Source organism: Mastomys coucha, unplaced genomic scaffold (genome assembly GCF_008632895.1).
Source record: "Mastomys coucha isolate ucsf_1 unplaced genomic scaffold, UCSF_Mcou_1 pScaffold16, whole genome shotgun sequence".
Taxonomy (NCBI): Eukaryota; Metazoa; Chordata; class Mammalia; order Rodentia; family Muridae; genus Mastomys; species Mastomys coucha.
The window spans coordinates 4,906,466-4,921,531 of NW_022196898.1; the positions used below are offsets into that span (position 1 = coordinate 4,906,466).

At 36.2% G+C, this 15,066-nt stretch overlaps 1 protein-coding gene across 6 annotated transcripts in view; it reads left to right on the forward strand.

Annotated features, from left to right (window-relative positions):
- The window catches only part of Postn (periostin), a 31,826-nt gene extending 17,677 nt beyond the window's left edge, over positions 1–14,149 (forward strand). The window contains exons 16-23 of one of the 6 annotated variants that reach the window (XM_031373822.1): positions 273–318; positions 3,234–3,314; positions 6,313–6,402; positions 7,359–7,448; positions 8,256–8,333; positions 8,719–8,802; positions 12,422–12,463; positions 13,375–14,149. In XM_031373822.1, coding sequence (XP_031229682.1) covers positions 273–318; positions 3,234–3,314; positions 6,313–6,402; positions 7,359–7,448; positions 8,256–8,333; positions 8,719–8,802; positions 12,422–12,463; positions 13,375–13,412 — 549 coding nt within the window. In that variant the 3' untranslated portion in view covers positions 13,413–14,149. The remainder of the gene's footprint in view (positions 1–272; positions 319–3,233; positions 3,315–6,312; positions 6,403–7,358; positions 7,449–8,255; positions 8,334–8,718; positions 8,803–12,421; positions 12,464–13,374) is intronic. The other 5 variants (XM_031373824.1, XM_031373823.1, XM_031373826.1 and 2 more) reach the window with 5 other exon arrangements.
- The last annotated feature ends 917 nt before the right edge of the window (positions 14,150–15,066 follow it).

Consider the following 15,066-nt stretch of genomic DNA (forward strand, 5'->3'; position numbering starts at 1 on the left):
TAATATAAGCTAGAAATTAGTATAGTGTATTACTAGTATAATATTGGTATGATGTAACAAATAGGAAAAATATAGGATATTACATATACTTAACAGTGGGTTAATTATTTTATAATCTTAAAACTCTTAGTAATAGACCTGGTTGTTTTTATGGCACCTGATCTGACTGCGTTTCTATTGAGTCACCTTAACTATTTTTATTTTAGTTAAAATTACAGTGTTCTTGATGCGTAATATACTTTGTGTTGCTAAATGTAAACATTTACTTTCAGTTTGTTCGTGGCAGCACCTTCAAAGAAATCCCCATGACTGTCTATAGTAAGTATATGAACAGTTTTGGCTACAAATAGAGATGATATGCAAATAACTTCTCTTTGCATATACGAAGTCTGCTGATAATCTGGTATTTAGAATTCCAAATTCTTTGAAACTCATTGTCCTTGAAACAGGGACTGAGATCTTTAAAAAGCTTTATAGGCTTAGCCACACCCTCCAAGTCCATTGAACCACTTCTCATTTCTCTCCTCATGGAAAACAAGAGTGACACATTATCGGAGAGTAAAAACATGCACTAGAGTGAGGGGAAATCAATTGAAAGGGCATAAAAGGACAGGATACTAGAAGACACCCCAGAGCTATCTGGAAATGTTAATGAATGGGCACAAAGACAGCAACACAGCAGAGGGTTGTCACTTAACCATGCCCTGGGCATGAGCTGTGCACAGGAAATGTGCAGAAGAATCCTACTTCTCTTTTCCCATTAATTAATTAATTAGTCAATCAATTTACTTTACATCCCCATTGCAGCCCACCTCTTCCCAGTCCCGACCTTACAAGGCCCCTCCCTCCCCCTTCTCCTTCACCTCTGAGAACAGTGGAGGTCCCTCCTGGGGAACCAACCTACCCTGGCAATTTAAGGCACAGCAGTACTAGACACATCCCTTCCTAATTCCTATGAGATGCTGGTTCAAAAATTACCACATCCAAAACCGGGCAAAGAAACCCCCAGATCTACTAAGTGATTGTTTTAAAGCCCTATGCTACCAGATTATCAAGATCAAAGTTCAACTACTTAACCAATGCAAAGGACATTTCACTCTAATCATAAATGCTGCCTGCTGTCAATCTTCAAAGAGCTTCCTCGTTATGGTTTCTCGTTCCTACTTCCCAGCCCACCTGCTTCTTTTACTGTAGCTTTTAAAGCTGAAGTTCTTTTCATTTTGTTTTGGCTCTACCAGAAAACAGTCAAATATGCTAAAACATTTTACATTACTCCCCTTTATTCTGACTAGACAATTATTCTTCTCAATATCATAAACATCTAGTTATCTAATTATGAGCATTTTCCTTCAAATTAATGTTGGACGTGAAAAGGAGAAAAGCCAATGTATGGAGCAAAACAAAATGTCTGCTTCTCTACTTGATATAACCTCTGCCATCCGGTGCCAGGCCCCCAGAGCTGACTTAGGGATTCCACTAGAATCATCATGATGCAGCATTTTCTAAATTCCAGCCATGGAAAAGTTTATCTTATAATAAATAAAGGGGCCTCATGGCCTCCATTCATCAGATACATATGATACCATCCTTCTCCCCTGTGCCATAAATCTTTATGAAAATATTATTTATCATTCTCATTTTATCTACATCAGCTTTACTATTGGCTGTGAATGGCAACATTGCTTACAATGAACCAAAGTACTATTATAGTATTTCATAAATTATGTTTGCAAAATTATGCAAATCTAGTAACTTGCCAACCTACTCAGAGACCTCAAGGAGCTCTGGCTAATATCCTTATGCCGGCTGATTCACATAGAGGTACAGGCCGAATAAAGCAAAGATTCCATTTTCAGAATCATTTGTTAGTTTGTCTCTAATATTTCTTCTGTTTTGTTGGTGCTTATTTTTCTTGTCCCCCACAAAATGCCACATTTTTTAAATGTTTATTGGGAGCATAGTTTGTTATAATACATACATAGTTTGTCAAATACAAAATATTTTACATAGAGGAGAGGACAAAGGTCAGGAAATCTTTAGAGCTGTTCAAATGACTTAAGCCTTCATAAAAGCAAAACTGCCAATAAAGAGTCTAAAGTTCAAATCCCCCAGTACATAAAACCTTAAAAGTGATTGATTATTTCACTTGAACAACAGCAACAGGTCCCTGTGTTGCTCAGGAGCAGAGTCCTCTGTGTGATCACTTATGGGATCAAGAGTTGAAAAGGCAGGTTTGACACATTTTAGAGCTTTATAGTCTGAGTTTTCAAGAGATGATCTATGGTTGAAAGGTAGCCCCCGTAGAGGTGTAGCCCACACCCATTCAAAAGTTAACATAATTTAGCATGTAAGAGCAGGGGCTGAGAATGGCAGAAAGCCACAGTGTGCTACTGACTCTTTGTCACATGTGTGACTGAAGTTGACAACTCTTCTACTGGAACCATCTTTTCAGGCTTCTACTTAGGAGTGAGGAGGCCTAGGTAGATCTGGTGACCTGGCTCTTACAATAAAAAAACAAAAAGTAAAAAGCAAGCAAGCAAACAAACAACAAAAACAAAACAAACAAAACAAAAACCATCTGCCCAACCTAAACCCATGATAACCTTACTTGAGAGGTGATACATTCACCGTAAAACCTTTACATGGAAAACTACCTTAAAATTATCATAACAAGGCTGAAAATTAAATTTTGACCACTTCACATCTATTGCAAAAAGCTCACGACTTCCTGGCTGAAATTTATCCTCATCTTGAATTGTAAATTCATTTCCATATTCTCTTTTCTGTACCAAATGCATGGGAGTATTCCATGGGTCTTTTTCTTCCCATATCCTTCTTTTAATTGAGAAAGAGGCTGACAAAGCAATTTAAGATATTACGAACTGCATGAAATTAATCCTGTTTATTTGTCTTCTGTTGCTGCACAGCCAGTGTTCTCAAGAAGCACAAAAGGAAGTCAGAGTCTTAGGGATGCAGTTGAGAGTGGTAGATTTCTAGATGAGATGCAGCATTTAGTTAGCATGTCTTCCCCTCGGGAACATTGCCAAGTCACTGACCTGCAGGATTCAGCATCTGGATACGAGAAGACATTAATGTGCTCTGACTATTTCCTGTGACTGCCTGACCCTAGTGCCATAGCTAATAACCAACGCCCTATAGACACCAAAAGGGACAACTTCATTCAAGTTGTTTCTAGTTAAACTTTGTTCATACTCCACTTTCTATGTTTTCAGCAACTAAAATTATAACCAAACTCGTGGAACCAAAAATTAAAGTCATTCAAGGCAGTCTTCAGCCTATTATCAAAACAGAAGGTAAAGCCAACACGCTCCATGGTTCCTTACATTCTGGAAAAACATATCATGTAATCAACTCATCTCTCTGAATATACCTACACTCTTTTTGAAACTAACATGCTAAATGTTTCTTTACAAATGGAATGCTTGTGAAATTACAGATTGTGGAGTGCAATTTTTTTTTTATCAAAGTAGATGGTGCATCCTTAATATTTTCAGTTCATTTGCTTGTACTTATTTTGATCTAATTGAGGTTGTATCAACACTGGTACCCAGATAATCACTTAAAAATTAATCAGGAATACTTTTGCTGTAGATTCCTTCAGAAAATATACTTTCTGTAGCTTCATTTCCACTTCCTCATCACCATCACACCTTCTCTTTATCCCACTGAAAGAACACTGTTTAAAACCACACAGGCATCCTTTCCAGCGAGCATTCTAAAAGGGTATAGAAAGTATACATTAATGTAAGCCTTAAAAATTACAGTTAATGACTACTTTAAAACTTAGATCACAAAAAGAAAATAGTATTGGTTAGTAGGTCAAATTCTGGACCCTATGTTTTATCTCTGAACATACTTTCTATACCTCTCATATTTCAAATGTCATTTTTCTTTCTATATTTACTAAGTTAACTGATGTCAACCTCTTGGATATTACTTTGATTTTGTGCATTTTTATTATCTCTAAGATCAAACTTTAGCAACAATGTTCACTTTCATGCTTGTCGCAGTGATAATTTGCCACAGAGAACTCATCTGTTGTCATCTTTCTTCCATGAGAAAGATGAAAACAGTTTTTCGTTCTTTCCTCTGTCTCTCTCTATATATTTTAATTCACATTATATCCCAATTGCAGTGCAATCTTTCAAAAGAAGAATTGATTTTGCATTATTGACTCTTAGGAGCACTGTTCTAATTATCCTTGTATTTGGGTTTCTTTGTGTTTGATTTTCATTCTATGACATGAGATGCCAACTCAAAATACATGAGTCTCTTCCCTTTAGGCAACCCTAACTTAAACTAATTGAAAACATAAGGTTGATTCTCTGCCTGGCTAGGCATGGATATCATTTATTCTTGATTCTACAGTAGAGTTGTCCTTTAAAATCCGTGCTTAGCTTTAAAAAAAAGGGGGGGGGGAGGGCTGGCGATATGGCTCAGCGGGTAAGAGCACTGACTGCTCTTCCAAAGGTCCTGCGTTCGGATCCCAGCAAAAGAAAAAAAAAAAAAGAATTTCAATCATTTCCTTGCTTTTTATTTATTTATGAATAAAAATTGTGGCTTTAAGTAGAAATTAAATTTAAAGTGGTTTTGCTGACAATATATATTGATGATTTTAGTGTAAAATGATCAACCAATTTTAGGCAAACATATTGGATGTTTTTAAAATCATAGTAAAATTTGCTATAACTGATACACAGCTTTCAAAACTAAAGTCTTCCATAGATGTCACATTCCCATTTTCAAAGACTTTTCTCCTTCCATTCAACTTCTTCATTCAACTCATGTATCCTCGCAGTCTGAACAGGGGTCTGTATGTCACTCTTCAGTTGGGAGCATCCTTGAGTGTCAGTCTAACTGGGGTTCTTCCTCAGAATGATCCAGAGGGTGCTAGGGTCATCTCATCTGTAAAAACTCTTCAGCGTAGGACCAGAAAGCAACACTTCTATGTTGTAGCATATCAAAAGAGAGAAATGCCCATCTACAGAGTCTACTCACGACTCCTATTCCCCTTTCAGCATTTGAATTTTGTGAATTCACTGATGCTTTTGGGGTTCTTACTAAATGTGTCAGAGTCCAAAACATAATTTTCATTTTTTTTTGTCAAAATGACACTAAATCAAAATTTGGAATTAAGAACAAGTCAGCTAAAACTTAACAAATGAAATATATATCTCATATATATGTATATGAAACATCTAGTAAAATTTCTTCTTTTGTAATATTTGATAATAGATGCTTCCAGAATATCAACTAGGTTTTTCTGAAGAAAAAAAAAGCCTTTGTCACAGCGCTAACTCATTTCTTTGTCTTGAGTCATTGGACATACTTACTTTTGAGGGTTATCACAAGTTAAAACCTATTCATACCTATTGGGCTCACAAAGAAAACATTATGGCCTGAAATACTTATGGGTCATGAGAACAGTTCTCTGTCTTACATTATTCATCATTTATTACCTAGTTCTGGGTAATGGTGTACTTTGATGATTTCTCAATAAACAAATCAATCCTCTCAAGATGATCAGTTATAACTCCATTCAACTATTGAAAAGTACAAGTTAAATGTACTGAACTGAATAATTCTCACTCCTCCATAAAATATCCCTGATCAACTAATGTAGCAGGAAGCTTTCTAACATTCAAACTGATTTTCTCTGGGAACAAAATCACTTTGTGAGTCAAATGCAACCCATGTGCATTTGAAGGGTTGTGTAACTGTTAGTGAGTTGATGCTGATGTTTACATCCTTCTCCTAGTCCAGGTAAGTACTCGAGTCAGTTTTCTTCTAAGGCCTAAAACGTAGCATCCTCAAGGTAAGTATATTAGATTTCTTTATGTCCAGTGCTATGCTCATGGAAAAGAATGTGAGATCAGGGATGATAAGAAAACATTAAATAAAATATGTTAGCAAAGATTGCCAGGTGATGTCCTCTGGCAAAGTGTGATTTGAACCAGTTGCCACTTGAACATCTCCTATCTGTAAATGTTGATTCCCAGAGAAAGCCACATAAAACGCTCTCTGTAATCATACCTTACAGCCACTAACGAGGGACAATGGTGCGCGCTAAAGTGGGGGTGGGGTGGGGGTGGGGAACCTGCACCATAGCTGGATCCTTTGTTTTCCCAAATGTTGTCTAACCTAAAAACAACAGGAAATGTTTAAAACCAGCTTCATAAAACCTGAAACACTGGAGTCTGAATAACAAGAAACGTGGAATAAATTTCATGTTTGGGAAAATTTAAGGAATTGCATCAATGCACTAATCTGTCTCCTAAAATAATGTCTCAGGACCTGCAATGACGAAGATCCACACGGAAGGTGAACCTGACTTCAGACTGATTACAGAAGGGGAAACGGTGACAGAAGTGATCCACGGAGGTACTTTACACCTTGTGCTTTTTCTTATGCCTGGGTTGCATCCCTGGAACGTTTGAAATAGTTTTGATTTAAAATTACTAAACAGAGAATTTTATCTTGATTTTAACTTTACACAAGTTGAGAGATATTGTTTACTAGGTATGAGTTCTTGCTAGCTAATCCGGAATATATTGTAGCTTGTTTTTAAGTGGGTTCAATAATAAAGGATTAAGCTCCTGGATCAATTCTTATGGATATGTAAAAATGGCAGTCATGAAGTATAATGATCACAATAATGTCAATACACAAAGACATATTGTTCTCAGAAGAGAAGGGGTTTATTGTTTGTTTGCTTGCTTGCTTGCTTGTTTTTTGTAAGACTCTGGTAGTAAGGGCTTGTGAGATGGATCAGTAGGGAAAGACACCATCACTTCCAAGCTTGTGTTAGATCCCTGGGTCCCAAATGGTGAAAGGATTAAGTTGTCTTCTGACCTCTACAGGTATACCATAGCTTACACACACACACACCCATACAATACATACACACACATAATATACACACATACATACATGTGCACACACATTCACATTTATATGCATACATACATATACACACACATAAGAACACACACACATACACAAACATGCATACACTCACACATATGCACATACCCCTAAGTAAAATAAAATTGCAATAAACCTTTTAGAGAATGTACTAACAAACCAGCACTGGGTTTTATAGGAAGATTTCCTTTCCAAGGACAGCTCAGCTTGCTAGTTAGCCCTCCTGCTCACCTGAGACACAAGAGTCACTCAGACTGGCCAGAATTTGTTCATAGTCTATTCCAACAATGGCTAGGATTGACTCTTAAACAAACATTTTATGAGAAGCACATCCTTGATTAAAATCTCCAGCTCTGGGGTTATAGACACTGTAAGAGGATAAATCACATGTGGTGTTCTTTCTCTTATTTCAGAGCCAGTCATTAAAAAGTACACCAAAATCATAGATGGGGTTCCTGTTGAAATAACTGAAAAACAGACCCGGGAAGAACGGATCATTACAGGTAATTTTTAATTCCATATATGAGCTGTACTCAGATTATAAACACGTTATATTAACCCTAAGATGTGTGTATTACACAAACCTAGCTTTTGTATGGTGACTATTAAAGCTTCTCCATTCCCCCCCCCTTTTTTTTTTTTTGCAAAAAAAAGATAATGTACAAAATATGTTACCTGTCTTACTCTTAAGACTTTTTTTGTACAGCTGGGCAGTGGTGGCACACTCCTTTAATGCCAGCACTTAGGAGGCAGAGGCAGGTAGATTTCTGAGTTCGAGGCCAGCCTGGTCTACAGAGTAAGTTCCAGGACAGCCAGGGCTACACAGAGAAACCCTGTCTCGAAAAAGCCAAAAAAAAAAAAAAAAAAAAAAGGCTTTTTTGTAGACATCTCTGTAAACATGTATTTTTACTCTGTGTACACATACATGCTTTAGATATTCTGCCTTTCATTTATAGCTTGCTGAATTCCTGAATACTAAGAGAAACTTCCTTTGGGGTTCAATTCATGTTAAAATCTGTTCATCTACATAGCAAAGTATATATGAGTCTGTCTAAAACAGCTGACAAATTTAGTAAACTTTGTATGAAACTTACATCTATGAATTAACCTAAAATTCTAAATTCAATATTCTATGTATTTTATTTAAAGAAGTCCACAAATACAGCCTGCATCTCATATTTTGCAATCAGTTTTCCTGGGGCACAGCCGTGGCCATCATTGGTACAGAGCCTACAGCTACGCTTACTCTGCGGAGCTGAATGGTTGCAGCACAGTGTGGCCCACACAGTCTAAAACCCTCTTTCCTTTAGGTCCTGAGATAAAATATACCAGGATCTCCACAGGAGGTGGAGAAACAGGAGAGACCTTGCAGAAATTCTTGCAAGAAGGTCAGTATGCCTGGAGAAGCAAGAGTGTAGCATTGAGCCATCTGTCCCATACATAACGTCAGCTTGATGGCTGAGAACATGTCTTATGCCACCTTGCTCCAGTATTCATATTCCACACCAGCAGAAGGGGTCGTCCAAAAATAGCGACGAGGCCAGATATGGTACGCATACAGATTGTTTGCTGGTATGGCCATGGCAGCTACCTCATATTGCCTGTATACTGATCAACAGCTGATGAAAACAGTGTACCAGACACCAACACTAAAAACTTAGGAGGAGCTAAGAAGTGTCTGGAATTCCTCACTGAGCAGGTGGCAGTATGCATTGTGTCAAATTCCTTTTTATTGTGTGACCCAATTTCTGCTGTGAACATGTGTCCTCTCAGAGGTCTCCAAGGTCACAAAGTTCATTGAAGGTGGCGATGGTCACTTATTTGAAGATGAGGAGATTAAAAGACTGCTTCAGGGAGGTTAGTAAACATTGAAAACTAACCCCCTTAACAGGCGTTGGAAGAGTGCTTCAGCTTTTTAAAGACTGGACATGTAGGTTGTTCCCTTAATTAGATTAAAAAGACAGCGCCGTTGGCTGTCTTCAGCAAATTGACTGGTGTGTGTAAGTGGTCAGTCCAGAAAGTCATTACTGCTTAAACAGTCTTTAAAAAGTTTTATGATATAAAACCAGGAAGCAGTGAATACTTTTTTGCCTTGACTCAGAAAATGGAACAGATATTTTGACTATATGAAAGAGTATTGATTTTGCTACCTGGCACACAAGTTTATATTTGAAAAAGCTTTTCATGTTTCCAAAAAAAGTATTCACTGTCCCCATAACAAAGCCAGGCATGTTTGGGAGTTTGTAGGTGCGTAGTTAAGCATTAAAAAGTGCTTCTAGCAACTTGCATTTCCAAAACTACATTCTTACAAGTGAGTATGTGTTCCTTCTTACTGTTTGAGTGACAATCTATACTCAGGATTATAAAATCTTCAACATATAAAATTAATCTTTGAAGTATGGAATGTTCTTTGTCTGTGACATTAAATTGACTTAGTTTCAAAAGAAAAAAGGATTCAAAATATACAAACTCTCAGTGATAGTTATTCAAAAATAGGGAATGTTTTAAAAATCATTGGGATCATTGATGGCTAAATAAATGCATTTTTAGTTCAATTTACTAACAGCAAAACATCAGACTAAAAATTATTCAGAGTACAAGCAAATAGATATCTACAACAAATATGTTCTTTACAGTGTATTATGGATCAAGAAAGACAGCTGAAATCTGATGTTTATCTAAAATCCAGTTCAGATGGCTTTTGGTTTATAACTTAGATAGCTGTATAACTATGTCTAAGAAAATATAATTTCCCTTGCATCTTAAATCTTGTATATTTCTGGAAGCATCCTTCTGGATTGGTGAAGTAATTCTTCATTCAACCAACAATGTATTTTTAAGTATATATTCACATATATCTGGAAAATATTAGACTTCCTTTCAGACGGCAGGGAGCCTATGGCACATCCTCAGCCGTAATACAACCAATGGCTTCTTGATGATGCAGAAAAGAACCCACTAAGTGCCTCCCTGTTATAAAAACATAGCAGACCTTAAAGGAAGAGTGAACGCATTGAGGAATTTAATTTGAATCCTTTGTTTTTCTTTTTAAGCCTTGCCATAGTCAGCAGCTTTTTGGAATGGCTGTGCTTTTTAGAGAATTTATTAGAGCTTGTTCCTATTTATATTGTTTCGTCCCTGTAGGCTTAAACTATGGGTAAGTATATTTGCCCCCTTTAATTAATATGACTCTGAAAGTCTTCTTTGAAATGGCATTTAAATTTTAAAGAACTGATTCCCCTTCCCAGCATATATGTACATATAAAAAAAATGGTGTTTTCTCTTTAATTAATGGGGTTATTTTAATTTCTGTTCTCACTTTCTTTACTTCTCTGTATGTGACCTGTCCATAGATCTATGAGAAATGGGTTCCAAGAGTGCCAATTTAGAAGGTTTAGCAAACTATTTCTAAGGATTTTTCTTTTCTTAAAAAGGAGGATGTGGGGCCTGGAGAGATGGCTCTGCGGTTAAGAACACTTACTGCTCTCTCAGAGTAATGGGCTTTGTTTCTCAGCTCCCACAGAGCAAGCAGCCTCGACTGCCTGTAACTCCAGTTCCAGGGACTCTGACACCTTTTTCTGGTCTCTACAGGCAGTGCACACACGTGATGTGTATAAGCCCACACACACGCACACACACAAATAATAAACAAGGGAGTCTTTTAAAAGATGCACTATAGTTACGTGTGTGTGAATATAGTTCCTAGCATCTGGGCCTTAACTAGACAATTCGTTTTCTTGTTTTAGCTCTCTAAACATCAAGTTTTCACTGAGTCCTAAACATAAGATAAACTTCAGATATCTGTTTTTTCTCCCATATCCACTGCAGAGTCACTTCCTAAAGTCCTTTCATTTTGAGATATCTGAGAGCCAAGAGAGTAAACTTGGGCTCCAGGTTTTATTAGTTTCATTCTGAGATGTTTCTGAGCTTTATAAAACATTTCTAATTTAGATGCTGTCATAGCAGAATAATAATAATTGGTAAAACCTCATTGTCAGACTCTACTCTTTATGTAAGGACACCTGAAAGCAGTTGTCCATTTGAAAAGAGAATCTAGAAGATTCTTTTTTGAACCTGATATCAATTTTTCAATCAAATATAATTTAATAAGCTCAGTATAAACCATACCCTTATTCAGTATTTAAGGTTACATCATCTATCTCATTGTGATGATACTTTATAAACCATTATTTTATTATCAAATAAAGAAAATGTTTATTTGATATGTTTTAACTTAGACTTTCTAATTCAAGGACATTTTCCTTTTATTAGCCAATATCAAAAGGGTTTCTATGTCTAACTATAGTGCTAGCATGATATGGCAAATGGTTACATGCCTTATGGAGAACTGACATGTTGGAAATGTGTTAAGACTGGTACAAAGCTCATAAATTCTTTAAAATGTAGTGGGTTGTTTTTTTTTTCATTTGCTTTCATTTGTACATCTTACACTATACTTAGGTTTCAAATGTATAAAATTGAAAAAAATACCAATAAAGAAAATTGGTTTTATTGTTGAATATTGATGATGCACACAAACCAAGTACAGTTTTAAAGGAAAATAAAATGAAGGCAATCTGAAAAATGAAACCACCATAGGAATCAATCAATCTTTAATCCCAAGTACCCTCAAAATGAAGATAAAACGTGATCTTAGGCTTAGTAGGTGGTCATGTCAGGAGTTAGATTAAAAGAATTAGAGAGTTATTTTCTAACTATAAAAACACAAATCTTTAAAGCGTGTAACTTAGAAATATGGAGAACATTGGGGCTGGAGAGATGGCTCAATGGCTAAGATCAGATCATCAACTGCTCTTCCAAAGGATCTAAGTTTGAGTCTAAGCCCCACTCGTTACAGCTCACATCTGTCTGTAACTTGAGATCAATGGGCTCCATACTGCTGTGCTCTGCAGACACTAGGTATGCATGTGGCGCACAGACATACATGCATATAAAATATCCCTAAAAATAAAGAAAACATAAAGAAAAGTGAAAAGTTTTATTATTTATATAGCTAGCTAATTTGTCAATGATTTTATGGGCTGGACAGTGAAATCAGGAGGAATGGACACAGGCACACTTCTAAATTGCTCATGGTCTATAATGAGAATTTTACAGATGCACACATAATGTATACAATGACTGAAATATGAGAAACTGTCTTGGAAAGTAGTGTCATATTTTACCAAAATGCCAGCAATAGGAAAGCCATGTATTCCATGCAAAAATAGCACAAATCAAAGGATTACAAAAGACACAATAAAACATGGTATTTTGGTGAGTGTTCACTAGGATGTGGGAAGCAGATGGCTTGTCAGTAAGTGAAACTCTAAGGACCAGACAATGTGGAGTTGTACTCAAACAACTACACATTGAAGCAATGCTTACATATACTTTACACTTTTCTGCTTGGCAATGGCCTCCAGATTTTACCTGGAATCCCAAAGCATTTCTAACTATATTTCTTTAATTGTAGACACGCCTGCAAAGAAGATACAAGCCAACAAAAGGGTTCAAGGTAGGCGAACCAACTACATTAATGCATGTTTGAAATAATTTCAATAATGTAAGTTACAGAGAGGGGTGTTTCATGCAGTTTGTTGAGTTTTGGTTTTGAACAGGCAGAAAAAATAGTGAGATTTGATGAAAAGTGTGCTGTGATAAGTGTCAAGAAGTAAACTATATATGTTCCCCTTTATTACTTGATTGATTCTAAGTTGAACAAATCTTAAAAGGATGACAGATGGACTTGTATAAATGGTTAAATGTATTGAATCACTGAGTTAAGTCAGAAAGAAATGCTGCGGCTACAGTTGAGACAGAAGCCAATTCATATTCAAATAAATACTTATATAACTTAATTCTCTATTGCATGTATGACATTTACAATGTAAATTTCTCCATTTATGCCAATTTTCTAATATCTTCTCTTAAGTAAGTAAACATATCAATGTATTAAAAGAGCAAAGACTTTCTTTGTAGGGCATACAAACTTTGAATTGAAAGTTTCTAATTCTTGAGTTAATTACATAGTAATAATAAAAATAACTCACAAGATTCATAAATACAGTATATGAAGATCTGACCTTAATCCAACCAAGCATGTAGAATATTGACATTAAGTGACCAAGTTGCATATGTTTTTAATTAAAAGATTTATCAAGAATTTCTTATGGGCACACAAAATTACTTCAAGTTTCTAGAAACTCAAAATCATCGAATTTTATATTTTAATACACCTTTAATTAAGGCATTCAGTCTTTCTCACCCTAAAGTGAAGATAGTATTCAGACAATATGATCTAAATAAATCTTATTACAAGGAGCAATGATCACTTTTGACAGATATGTTTGTGCACAGGCAGCCCTGTTCTTATCCATGAGATTTTGTCCTATTTACTTCTAACTTCTCTCATTTCCTTCTCCTCAGGGTCTAGAAGACGATCAAGAGAAGGCCGTTCTCAGTGAAAATCTAAAGGCCAGACAACAGAGTTTATATAATCCTAAATCAACGATCGGATTTTAAGGGAAATTGTAAGAACCACATTGACTTCAGAATCTGAAATGACAACAAACAGAAGCCAGTCTTCAAGCAAGTCTGAACACAGAGTTAATGTCTTTGTTTCTGAATGAGAAACATAAGAAAAGGATAGTTAGTCTCCTGTGGGGTAGGAACTGAAGGCAATATAGGACCATGCAGGGATTTTATCTCAATGAGAAAATGTCTGATTAAATTAGGAATCCACCAAAGATCATTGTGACTGGATCCATACAGCTAAGTTTTTGTGCAGTGAACACTTTCCTCCTTAAGAAGAGGCTGGAAAAACCCAAAGCACACAGTTACCTTTCCACAGGAGGCTAAACCGTCAAAAGGGGTGTTCAGTTAGTTAACAAGAAAACTAACCCACCAAATTACAAACAGTGGTGTTACATATTTCTCATGCAATGTGGACTTTCTGCTAAATTTTGTTATTTTTACACTTGATTTATATCCTCGAGATAATTGCCATATGCTTCTTGCAATACAAATGTGTTCTCTCAAACATTTCAATAAAACCATTCTTCAGGTATAAAGAGAATTACTTCAGACTTGGTAATTCAGAAAACTCAAGGTTTAAGTTAAAAGTGAGTTTAGACTTTGGAATAGGACTTCGTACCTTTTTTATTGTTAACAAGTACTCAATAAAGGAAACTGAATAAAATAAGTGTTGCTCAAATTTTTCAAACTATTATGTGATATAAAAGATCATTACATTATGGGATACTCAGAATTATCAATAATGTGTCTAATATAACCATGGAACTGTGTTAAGGTGTTCATATTTAGAAAGTTACTCTCCTCAAAAGGCAGAAGGCCAGCTAGTTATTCATAATGTACAATAGGTCATAGTACACAAGATATCAATTAATTAATTATTCTTGGGCTCAGGGTAATGTGAGTCACAGATGCCATTCAATAAGATTTAAGTAGCCAGAATGCTTACTTACTGACTGTCAAAAGAAAAGAAATCAACTGATTTATCCAGAACATTAGTGACTAAGCCCGCTCAGTTAGACACTGGGTTCTCCAGCACCGGAGCAAGGATTGAAAAGAAAGAGGCAGTTAGACAATGCTGCAGAGTGGCCCCAGTCAATTTGGAGACTGAAGGCAAATTTTATTTTTCCAATTCGCTTTTTAAGCCATTTTAATTACATGCAGGTATTAAGGGCAAGCAGTACAATAAGGAACTAGTAAGGCAGTAAGCAGACTTCCATGATCACTCTCATGAAAGTTGTTTCAAAGAGCTTGTCATAAGGACCCAAATACTTGAACCCACTTCCTTGTCCAAGCCCAAAATCTTTCCTGAAGCCTACTTCTTTTGTGCCACCCCTAAGATTAAAATTCCTGCCTTAACCGACTTCCTTATCATAGCTTAAGTTGAGATTCTTGCTGAAACTTACTTCCTTATCATGCCCTAATGTCAGATTCCTGCCACAAGACCATTTTCTTGTCCTAGGCCAATGTCAGCACCCCAAAAGGCTCTCCACACATTAGATTGGTCTTTACCCTCAGACACTAATGAGTATCATCTGCAGGTTGGACTGGCTGAAAAACCAAGTCCAATTAGCAATGTAATAGGAA